Consider the following 12,620-nt stretch of genomic DNA (forward strand, 5'->3'; position numbering starts at 1 on the left):
ATGCTGGATGCAGAATGATGCAGATATAACACTACATTTATGGACAGTGTGTGCGCCGATAATATGCAAGGAACTTTTCCTGGATACATGGTGTACAGGTTTTTCGCATTTGCTTGCTTGCTTTGTGCCGGTGGTCCTTGGCCTCCCCTTGGGGGCCCCCGGCTGCCCCGTGTGCCTGGTCTGCTCCGCCGCCGGGGCACCTGCTTGGCCGTCCTTGTGCGGGGCCTCTTTGGTCTGTGCTTGCTTGGCTGGGCCGGGTGTGCTGGTGGTGGGGCGGGCTGGGTGTGTGGGGCGGCCGGGGCTCCCCGGGGGGGGGGTGTGGGGGCCCACCGCTGGGTGCTGGTAGGCAAACTGGCTAGTAGTCGCTCTATGTGTAGAGGGCTGCAAGGGAATTTTCCTGGCTACATAGTGTACAGGTTTTTACTTTTGCCTGCTCGCGGCTCTGTCAGTATTGATTGATTGATTGATTGACTGATTGACTGAAAATGTTCATTGTGTGAAGCGCATTGAGTTGCATCTTGTAAGAAATGCGCTATACAAATAAAATTTGATTTGATTTGATTTGAGGAGTAATTCTATAGGCCTCAGGTTCTATTACCGGCAAAGTCAGCAAAACTAGCTTCATATAAAACAGACTGTTGAAAGGATAGCCTCACCCAGCCCTCCTGAGTCAAGTGAAGTGTGAGATTAGATGTATTTAATAGAACGAGAAGGAGAATCATGTTCAATTCTTGAAAGGTCTTGACAACAGTGTAAAGTGACTGTAGGCCAAGAATAGGTAGAACAGTTTCTCTACTGTGAATATAAAAAAAAAGAGTAATTCTTCCATCTAGCATTGTGACTGGCCCCTGGTCCTAGCATATTTGTTTTTGGAATGGACTTTATTTGTCATTGCTACAGTACAGGTACCAAACAACGAAATTTAGGAGGGGTGGCTCCCCTGGTGTTAGGAAAGTTTTTTGTTTTGTTTTGAAAAAGCATAAAATCACAAGAAGGTAAGGAGCTGGTTTACATAAATAAAGGTTAATAAACATTTATTATGATGACTGATATACAGTATATATGATTCACTTACTTAGACAAATGTACAGTACTTGTTGTAAGTTGCTGTGGATAAAGGCTAAATGTCTGAAATCTAAATGTAAATGTATTACACGTGTTTGTAGCGCTTCTGTACATGAACACACAGACAGGGCTGACATTCTAGACTGCTATACCATAAATAGTGAGTGATGATGAACTGGGCAAGACAACCTATAAAAATGAACACAGGACCGTGTTACATCTGAGCAATCCAAAGGTCACTTAACATGCGAGTAGCTGAGTTTGGTACTTGGTATTTGGCCTCCATCAAATTTCAAACGACTCTCGTCGTTTGGAAACATTATGTTTCACAGATCTTATCAAATGATTCATGCCATGTCTTATCTTTACAGTGCAGTAAAGTGCTTCAACTTGCAAAACCCGAAGCCAAGAACCCGAACCCAGAAACATCTCTAAGGCCCTTAATGCACTGGTTTACTTTCATGGTACATAACATTACAGATAGTATCTGCAACATACACAAGGACTTATGGCTATGATGACAAGTGGTTGTTATCTTCTAGAACCATGATACCAACATTGTTTAGACAAATATAGAAAGGCATACCGCCACTTATAGTTTGTTAAACTCATGTATCTGTATCCATCGAGTTCTGCAGTCTCCTCAGGCAGACACACAGTACAACCCGACCACACATTTTTGTAAATAGGATTTAGACATTGTGTAGACTATGAATGTCCTTGTCCTACCTAGCGTGAGGCCTGACTTGAGTCAGACTTCTGGTCGAGGATCAGTCGCGTGGCTAGAATTCATCCGGAACAAATGTGTTTGTCTGGGATATCCGGCAGCATGCAGTCAGAGGCAGGCTCCCTTTAATCTCCAGACGTGACAGGGCTTCTGATTTACAGTGGAGCCCAGCATTCAAAACACTCTCATCTTAGGTCACAGACAGAGCCCACACTAGCAACGCATCACTTCCTCTCCATCACCAAGTACCATATTCTGACCTACATTTTCATTTAATTATGGTGTTCTTTAATCTCACCAAACTGTCAGCTTTAACAGTTTCCAACTTTTTTTTTTTATTTGCAAATGTCACATTTAGCTTCTACATAGAAGTTCAAAACAATGTTTTAGTGCAGTGGAACTACCAGTACCCTGAAAGATAATGGCCTCTACACGGCCCACTAGTCCCTGAGAGATGTAACATCCATTACATTGCCGTAGGTGACAGGAAACTAGAAGCACAGTGAGCTAGTCCTTTGGGTTAATAATTAGTCCTCTGCTCTGAACAAGTCACTCAATCTGCTAGTGGAATGGTTATTGATGGGGTGGTCATTAGGACACTGACTGCATCATTAGGTTACATCTCAAAATATCTATCTACAAATCCCCCTGAACACACACTTGGTGTCTTAAGCTAAATTGCATGTGGCATATTGACTTAGTATGGTTACTGATTCTGAAATCACAATTATAGGGCTTGTGTTCTAACAGCAGAAAGTTGAGGAAGAAAAAACACACAGAGACATGTACTGCAAACTGATTTTAATGGGGTGGGTAGCACGGATGACATTAAGCAAAATGTGGTCTCTCACAAATGAAGCCCATACTTGAGCAGCCAAGCAGAGATGATATGTGATTTGAGTAGAACTGTAAACTGGGGAGGGACTTAAGTTGGCATATACACAAATGAACTTTGTAGTCACGTTAGTTTGAGCCATTCCTGAAAGAAACTCATCACACAACTCCAAACCATTTGACAAAAGGCAAGGTCAAGAAAGCACCTGGCACTCCCTCACTAACTAACATTCTTTAAGACTCAAACTCCGGGGCGATGCTTCCCCCACCTTCCCTTTACTTGGCGTACACTTGAGGGACGAGACACAGAGCTCTATTTAAACAAAACTGCTATCGGGGTGTTTATTTGTTTCAATGACCAAATAAAGTCAATTGTAATATGAGTTGAAACCTGAATTCTCACAGCATGGGAAGAATACAGATTTTAATTGATTAAAAAAAAAGAACTCCCTGACACCAATTGTGATTGAATAAAACCCTGTCAAAATAAATTCCCCAATCAAAAGCCATCCAAACAAAAAAACAACAAAACAACATACAAACAAACAAAGCATTTTCTTTCTTTCTTTCTTTTTTTTTTAAAAGCAGCAAAGATAAATAAAAGATTCAAATGAAGTCCTTTTCAGTGCTCCTGATAAAATCAGAATCCAAGAATTTATGTAAAATCATGGTGTTAATTAAGGGAGGTGTAGTTGTTTTAAGAGCAGGTTGTTCCCTGATGATGAGTGCATCCATAGTATGTGTGTGAAGTGTTGAGGCACCCTCTCGCTGCTCTGCTTTGTGTACACGGTTGGTTTGTACCCCAGATACTCCTGCCTTTGTCCTGCTGATGACGGCAGGTACAAGCACTGGCCTCAGGACATCTGAAGAGCTTATTTCTTCTTCTTGTCTGGATGCTGTTCAAAGAAAACAACGGGAATAAAAATCAACCAATTAAATCCAGGTTAGAGTCAACCCAGACATCGGAGGGGATGACCGACTCTAAATAAATCATAGTGCTCCTTCTAAAATGAGAGTGAAACGTTTCTTGGAAACGTGAGTCGGGAGTGCAATCAACAATATCATCGTCATTTCTCAGCGCATCACCGTGGGGCTGACGATCTGAGGCAGGGACCCAGACAGCTGTTTGACATGGCGGTTTGCCAACAGCAGCGTGGCGTTGGAGCCAAGTCCAGGTTCTTCACAGAGAGAATGGCACGATAAAAGCCCCAAGAAATGAGCATACTCTGCAATAACGTCCTACACAGCACTTAACCCCTCAGACTTTCCAATGATTAACCTCATCCCAAACAGGCTGATCGGCACTATCCCTAAAGCCTCGGACAGAGAAAGGCACATGACCGGAATTTAATGGAACTCTCCCAGCGGACCTGGACTTCCCATCCAATTAAACGCCCTACCAATCGGAGAAACCTTTACCCTGGGACTGAGATAGTTATTGGAGATATTTGTCTCAATTGTATTTCCATTTGCTACAGATGGCAGAGTGGCCCAGATGCATTATGGTTACTGTGGCGAGGTGGGCTATACTACAGTGAGTGGCAACGGGGCTTCAGCCTGAGCCGATACACTCTGCAAATTCCACTAGGTTACACAAGTGTATGTAAAGCAATAGTAGAGAGATAACAGTTCCAAAAGCCATCCATCACCTCATAAAAAAAACAGGACAGAGACACAGTGGGTATAGAGATATCCCAGATACAAAAAAAAAAAAACAGGTGTAGTGCTGAGGCACAAATGTGTACATTTCAAGCCTGCAAACTGCAACACTTTAAATAAATGTGCAATAACACTATGTGCAATATGACAACCCTAGTCGTCTATCTGTACAGTGTAGTATAGTGGATAGTGTACATAGCCTTTATTTATGTAAGTGGTTTTTTTTTTAACGTTTTTTTTTCTTTCCTAACACCCTCCTAAATTTCGTTGTATGGTACCTGTACTGTAGCAATGACAATAAAGACCATTCATTCATTCATTCATTCATTCATTCATTCATTCATTCATTCATTCAACCACAGCTGTATTACTGGCAGGATAATAAGAGAGTATGACATCCACTACATGAATCTCTTCTGTACCCTTCATTAGTGTGGTTGATCAGTGTGTGTGTGTGTGTGGTCTGAGGTTCTACACAGAGAGACAGAGCTACAAGATATTCTGAGGATTCGGCTATGGATATACTGAGCATATGCAGAGGGCAAAACCACAGCGGCCACCTTATACAGTAGAGTGTCTCCACCAATAGCAGAAAGACAGAGGCCTCCTTCACTCAGCAATCAAGACATATTGCTCTTCCAGCCGAGGTCCAGAGAAAAAGAAGGGAGGGGGAAGACACCCCCCATAACTCTCTTGGGACAGCCCGCTGCAAAACTATAATCCAATCCTGGCCTGCAATTCTGGCTGGCTCCACACAAAATGTTCTGTGGATAACTGTCACTTTTTGACCGGGTCCCATTTGTCAAAAAAAAAGTTAGTTGCAGCCACAGTTAAATCCTAACCAACCGCTCTGTTCTTTTTTTTAAACTCTATTCCGTTTATTCCTGAGGGGCATGAATACATGTTTGAGAGAGATTAAACACAACAGGAGGGTCAGGCAGGGCTCCACATTAAGGCTTGTCCGCTTGTCGGGGACAAGTACATTTTATGTTCGGACGAGTGGACTTCCTACTCCACTTGTCCGACGGACAAGATAAAACAAAGAGAAAAATAAATAAATCGATATGTATTAATATCCGCAAAAAAATTATTACTCCTTCAGTTGTCCGATCGCAAAAGTAATAAATGTATTAACGAGCTATGCCGCACCTCATTCTCACTGCCTATGAGGCACGGTGTAGCTTGTCTCAGAAATTCTAATTAGTGTGCTTGCAGGATGCAAGCAACACTATTGTTATTGTACATATATTTATTTATTATTAAGTGTGCTTGCAGTAGCAAGCAACACTTATTAGTATTGTACATAGTATATATTCTTCTTCTTATTATTATTATTGCTTAATTGCTTAATTCTCGTCCCACAGTTTTGGGACTAGGTAGACAGGAGAGGTGTCAAAACGTGCGGCTCGTTCCAACTCGCCTTGCTATTGTCCGACAGAAGGTTACGGCCTACGATTTACCCACAATGCCCCGTTAAGCGGCCAAAAAAGTCCATAGATAATGAATGGGGCGATATTCAAAACGCCACAGCTCGGCCTCTGAGTGACGTAAAGACACGCGGTCTTCCCCGGGGGATACAGTGGAGTGGCCCGGAGGGGGGGGCAAGCACACTTCACAATTTCCACAGGTATTGTACCTGTCTAGTTCTATTTCGTCCGCGTGACCGTTATTAACCCCACTGCCCGCAAAAGTGCCAACCTTCTTGACCGCGAACTTGGCTTGTGGAAATTTTAAGAAACCGACACGTTACTCAAACCAGCATGCACAATGTTCCTTCAAGCATCTTAAACTGTCCAGGTGCCAAGAAATGCGGGGAAACGCAAAATGTCATCGGACAAAACACCAGAACCATTGCCAGTGCCAATGTATGCTACCTTGTCAAAAAAATCGATGTCCGCTGAGTAGGGGAGCGTGGAGTATGTTGTCACACACTGTAAATGTCATTCCATAAGAAGGAAGTCTTGGGCACATATTTTGTATTGATTATATCTTCATATCTTATTTCAGTACGGCGCTGTAGACCGTTAAATAGACAGTGTGCATTTGTGACAATTTGCCCCATCAGCGGGTAAATTGTTACACTATGTTGGGCATGTTGTCACATTGGATTATCAACAAATAAGAACACAACTAATTAATTGTTAATATTGATTATAATTTCAACTTCATTAAATAACTCAAAATTAAAACAATCATGCTTAGAGAATCTGGCAAATCATGCCTTTGAATCAAAACATTAACACTGGCAGAGCACACATTAATTAAGTGGCATGACCACTTTACTTTAAACTTTGAAATTGAACGTTCTCTGGCGTGCACGTAGATCCACAGTAATTGTTGAAATTGGAATGGAATGTATTACTGGCTTGTAGTGTTTTAGTAGACAGACAGACAGACTGACACACGCACGCTTGCCGTCATATTTGGACAAGTAACTTGAGCTCTCTAAAAGAGAAGTTCACTTGTCCAAAGGACAAGTACCTGAAAAAGCTTAATGTCAAGCCCTGTCATGACTCATGTGACATCCGATGTAGTCTTGAGATAGGAGATAACCTTGATTCCAGTGCAGTAGTGTACATACCCTTGGGTTTATTTACACACCAAGTAATCATTAGCGAACTTGTTGCTTGGTGTCTGAGTCCCCTCAATCTCGTGAGTAGAGAGCAAGTTAGCAGAGGTTATAAAGAGGATGTTAGTGGTAGCATAGGTTATAAAGAGGATGTTAGTGGTAGCAGAGGGATTGCAAGAACTTACAGCAGCGTCCAGAGCTTGTTGCAGGTCCTCAATGATGTCCTGCTCATCCTCCAGCCCCACAGACAGACGGACCAGAGTGTCACTGATCCCAAGTATGACCCTCTCACTCTCCGGCACAGATGCATGGGTCATGATTGCCCTTGGGGGAGAAGTATATGATATCAGGGACATTATGCGCTACAGTAGAAAGAACTAAATTTATCATTACGCAAACAAAATATATATTTTTTTATTTTATTTTTTATCACTGGGGAAAGTGCTGTAATAAATGGATTAAATTGTTGTCTTTTCTCTAATTAGATCAATGGTTTACAAGAACCTCAGATCAAGAAATCAGATCAAAGCCAGAGGACACTTTCTGGTTGACTACTGCTGCCACCTTGTGGCATTTGAAATTGCTCAACTGCACATTACCAGGTTTTACTGATAAAACTCTGCTTGACCAAATGATCTCAGACTGAGGTAAATAAAATAGTGTGAGGTTATTTACATGACTGTAGCAAAAACTGTCTCTAGGGGTACTTACGGATGTTCTGCCAAACTTTCATAACCGCCAAGGCTCTCCGCAAGTGCAAACAACTGAAATCAAGACATCATTGTTTACAACATGTGCATCTGTGAATTGAATCCTGACCCACACAACACTTAGGCAGCAACCCAATGACAACATCCTATCTCCCCTATTGGCCTAATTAAAACCCAAATCCTCTGCTGCAGCATTGAGGACTACAAAAAAACAGGGAGACAAATCATACAGGATATGTGGGAGAGCCACTAAAAACACATTCATCTTCTCATATTTGTTTTTCTCAACAATTTCTGCACATCTTCGAATGGCTTGCTAAACGGTTCACCTTCATTTTCAGAGTGCATTACAAATGTTTATGGAAATATATTACTACTAAGAATACATGGGGTCTATATCCTATCCTATATAAGAAACACACAATCACTAGGTGAACCATCACAGAACCATCACATAACAGCACAAGAGACTTCAGCGAGACCTCAAAACCTACTTATTCAATCAATCTAATCTAATCTCGCCTTTTAAATGACCATCTTTAGTTGTTGCTTTATCTTCTTTGCTCTTTGTGAAGTGCATTGGGTCACATTTTTTGTGAGAAATGCAGTCTATACAAATACGATTTGATTTGATTCCACCTCTTACCTCTGTAAAAGGGCACTTGTCCTACTGTACATCACATCAGAAACATAGCACCAAAACCCTCTGCCGTCTCAGTAGCCGTCACTCAGTCTCCCCCTCACCTTGAGGCTGCTGAGGAAGGAGGTGGCGTTCTCCAGTTTGCCCTTTATGTAAAAGGTGATCATCCCCGGGCAGCCTGTGCACTGCTTCTTCATCAGCTCGTGCTGCGGGTGGGAGGGCAGGCCTACAGAGAGTCGAGAGGGAAAACCAGTCAGTCAACAGATTAATGCCTGCAGCTGGCTCAACCTGAAAGACAATACGTGGGGGGAGACTGGAGACACACATGATGTTGGTGTGAATAGAGACATCTAAAGAGGCTTCTTTAGTTTCAGCTTATTCACATAACAACATGGCTGTGTTTTGAAAACGTTGGCCTTTTCCATTTGACTGTAAAAGCAGGTCATGTTGTGTGTTATCGTATGCTACGCTGAATAATATTGCAAATATTGTCACCTGGGAAAATGACACGCTCCACCCTGGGATCGGCCTCTAAGAACTTGGCCACGGCCAGAGCGTTCTTGAAGTGCTGCCGCATCCGCAGATGAAGGGTCTTCAGGCCACGGTTACACAGGTAACAGTCAAAGGGGGACGGTACTGCTCCCAGGGCTTCGAGAGGGCAAAAAAAGACCAAAGAGGGACAAAGTGTTCGTGTTAGATAATCCAAATCAGCTCCCCAGACGCAAAAAACCAAGAACAAACAAACAAAGCTTTCTTTATCTGCGGTTTAGAATTGGTAGAAAGCCCTGGCATCGTGGGCACATGTGGATGTTTGATGAGCGAAAGTAGGTCAGAGTTGAGTAACGGCTCCACTACGCAGTCAAATTAGTCCTAAATATTAGGGTAATACATCAGTTTAATTGGTATGACGGATCAAAAAATGTGTCATTGATGGGTGAATTGATCCCCTCACCGTTCTGCAGAAATTTCAGGCGGTCAAACAGATCCTCGCGGTTCACAGAGATCAGGCCCATTACCACATCGCTGTGCCCTGCCAATCAAAACAGAACAAAAAAGACTCAGATAAGCTCAACATGTTATGCAACCATTGAAATAGTCTCTTGGAGCAGGTACCTACCATTCATGTACTTTGTGGCTGAATACATGCAGATGTCAGCTCCTAAGGCCAGGGGGCGCTGAAGAGTAAGAGTCAAATACAAGTGAAGTAGACTTGGGTTAATCAACACATGCTCTGACAGTGGAACTGATGAAATGTATTTGAAGGTTAGCAGAGCATGCGTTGCAGCAACACATACCTGGAAGTAGGCTGACATGAAGGTGTTGTCCACAACCACAACAATGTCCTTGTTCTGTTCGTGGACCGCGTCTGCGCAGGCCTGGATATCCACTACTTTCATGGTGGGGTTGGTGGGGGTTTCAATCCATACCAACTGTAGCAAAACAAGCACAGAACATTTTTTTCACAAAGAGCTACATGGGAAGTTCAGATTTAATATTTTGGGGGAAGAAGTGCCATACATGTGATCAAAACTCCCACGGCTATTATAGTAACTAATTGGGTATAGGCAGGTGCACTTAAGTTTTAGCACAAGCTAAAACATGAGTGAAGCGACTGCTATTGCATTGTAAAAGACAGTCTGCCAAGATTCTATGACTAATGGTAAACTCAGGGTGGGGCTTTGACAACAGAAGAATCACAGTGCTGATTCAGAATGACACATCCATTTTTGGTCATTTCAAAAGAAAAGGGATACAGTTAATGTGTCAACCAAGTAGACTTTCAGCACACCTTGGTGTTGGGCTTAAGAGCAGCAGTGAGCAACTCGATCTTTGTGCAGTCAGCAAAGGAAATATCCAAGCCGACTTCAGCAGCGATTTTTCGGAAGTAACGATTGGTACCTGTCGACAAACAGAGGACATAAGCGGTCAATCTTTCATGTCCAAAATGTAAAAGTGCCAATCTGATTTGATCGTGAACCTATACAATAATACCTACAAAATTCAGATTCAGATTCAGATTCAGATAACGTTTATTGCCATTATGCATACACATATAGGAATTTGCTTCGGCATTACAGTAAGTGCGTTTATACTTTTTTCACGTGTATACAAAAACAAATGCAAAAAACAGGACAACACAGGACAGACAACAGTGCATTGGATAGTGCAACATATATAAAGTGCAGTGCAGAGTTTTTACAGTGAGAATATAACATAAAATAACATATTTTACGATCAAATATTTTGTTTTGTTTCACAAACTCCAGTGGTTAACTCTTACCTCCATACACGTCGTTCATGCAAACAACGCCTTGCCCAGCTTTCAGCATGTGAGTGATGGTCATCGTTGCCGCCAGCCCGGAGGCCAGAGCAAGACCTGCAGGAAATTCACAGTTAATGACAGTTCTCAGATCTCATTTATCTTCATTTTTACATTTTTGGGCATTTAGCAGACACCTTTATCCAAAGCTACTTAGTACTTACAACAAATACATTCTGTCTAAGTAAGTGAATCATCTACAAATCAGTCATCGTAAGAAAGAGTAATCTATGCCATGACCAGGGGCCATTGGCAGTTACAATGCTAGAAGGAAAAAGATTTACATTTTATTTTATTCTTCAGAGGGGAACTAGGTCAAATCTATGCTATACTCTGAAACATTCTCCAGATTTTAAATTGATTAACCTTTGTTGTACTATCTCAGTGAAATAGTAGTATAACCATAATGACACATCTATAACATGTTATACGTGGGTTTGTCATCTGAGGGTTAGGGTTAGCCTGAAACAAACACTTACAATGCTTCGCCCCATCCAGAGCAGCCACAGCTTTCTCAAGACAATTTCTTGTGGGGTTTCCACTCCGACTATACTCAAAACCCTAAAGAAAAGACAATATTCCATTTATAGCCCATGAAGCCCAGAGTTGGAAGATAACAGATAGGCTAATCCGGAACAAACACTTCATGTTATAGGAGGGGTAAGAGTGAATGGCATTATGGACAAAAGCTACACATCTAATAACAAAACATATGTTCAGATGTTCAAACTCATTGAAAATTCCTCTATCAACTACTTTATACACTGCAAATGTATTATTGCCAAGTAGGCTATATTCACACATACAGGAAATTGACTTGGTGTGGTTGGTGCATAAGACATAAAGACACAGACAACACTATACAAATTAAAAGTAATAGACACTAGCCTATATAAGCAAAAATGGTTTAAAAAGACTGACAGAAAGGAGCAGTAGAGCAATAATTATGTAGGCTGCAAATTAGCGTATGTAAAACTAATGTAGATTACATTGTCAGCTATGTGTGTGTGTGTGTGTGTGTGTGTGTGTGTGTGTGTGTGTGTGTGTGTGTGTGTGTGTGTGTGTGTGTGTGTGTGTGTGTGTGTGTGTGTGTGTGTGTGTGTGTGTGTGTGTGTGTGTGTGTGTGGGGGGGGGGGGGGGGGGGGGTTAGTGGAAGTCCCAGAGTCATTAAGTCATTAAGAGGCAGGGGGGCTTGTTTGTGAGGCCCACCCCTGCCATGGGGGAAGAAACTGTTCAGACCGAAAAAGAAGAAAGGAAAGAAAATACGCACAGAAGTAGTGCCTCTCCACATATGCTGCCAAAATGAGACAGGGAGATACTGGACACATTCATTCGTGTCCACAGTGACAGTAGGCCCTTTATGAAGGGTGAAGTATCACCCCTTCACCCATCACAAGTAAAAATAACAACACCACGTTTTCATTGAATTGACATCAATAGAATTCATTACAATGACTGCTGCTGGCCCGCTGCTTGGCTCACCAAAGGGCTATTGTAATGTAATTTCGGTAATACAAAATCTAATAATAGCAAGGCTTACCACCACGGCCAAACCAAACTCTGAACATCTGAATTATAGATCAGGACCACGAGAATCATACTTGGGGGTAAAGCATTAAAGGGTTTGTTTCCGTGTTGGTCTGGCAAACTTACTGCATGATTTCCTGGTCCATATTGCTTGAACGTGGTTGACAGGGAGATCGGCGGTACCACGGCCATAGACTTCCATTGCTCTGGTTCTTGCCCAACGTGGATCGCCTCGGTTGCGAATGACTTGTATTGCACTTGGAATCCGGCAGACAAGTCGTTCTGTTCGTTTGAGGAAGCCATGTGTTTTACAACTCCAGACCGGCCGGCTCCCCTGAGGTTACAGTAACAGGATGTGTATGTTTTACCGTTGAATAGCCTTAATACGAGAATAAAGTGTCATTTAAGGGCTGACGTTGTAATACCCCAATCCGTTTTAACCCAATCATCGCTTCGCTCCAACGTGGTGACGGCAGTGATTGGTGTTTCGACAGGGGCGTCTGTTGACACGTGACTCTTGTTCGCTCGTGGTTTATTTGATGCTTGCTTGCGGGACCTTTTTTTTTTAC

General features: G+C 42.3%; 1 protein-coding gene across 1 annotated transcript; it reads right to left on the reverse strand.

The window, feature by feature from the left end:
- Window positions 1-2,576: 2,576 nt before the first annotated feature.
- On the reverse strand, window positions 2,577-12,442 carry LOC308157270 (cystathionine gamma-lyase-like). Its single transcript, XM_080530803.1, has 12 exons — window positions 12,178-12,442; window positions 11,004-11,085; window positions 10,486-10,581; window positions 9,994-10,103; window positions 9,500-9,634; window positions 9,322-9,379; window positions 9,157-9,234; window positions 8,700-8,852; window positions 8,309-8,430; window positions 7,566-7,618; window positions 7,040-7,178; window positions 2,577-3,522 (listed from the first exon to the last, which is right to left on the reverse strand). The coding sequence occupies exons 1-12, from the start codon at window positions 12,352-12,354 to the stop codon at window positions 3,499-3,501; spliced, it is 1,227 nt and encodes a 408-aa protein (XP_080386929.1). The 5' UTR covers window positions 12,355-12,442; the 3' UTR covers window positions 2,577-3,498.
- Window positions 12,443-12,620: the final 178 nt, after the last annotated feature.

This window comes from Nansenia antarctica (genome assembly GCF_963989245.1).
Source record: "Nansenia antarctica genome assembly, chromosome: 1".
NCBI lineage: Eukaryota > Metazoa > Chordata > Actinopteri > Argentiniformes > Microstomatidae > Nansenia > Nansenia antarctica.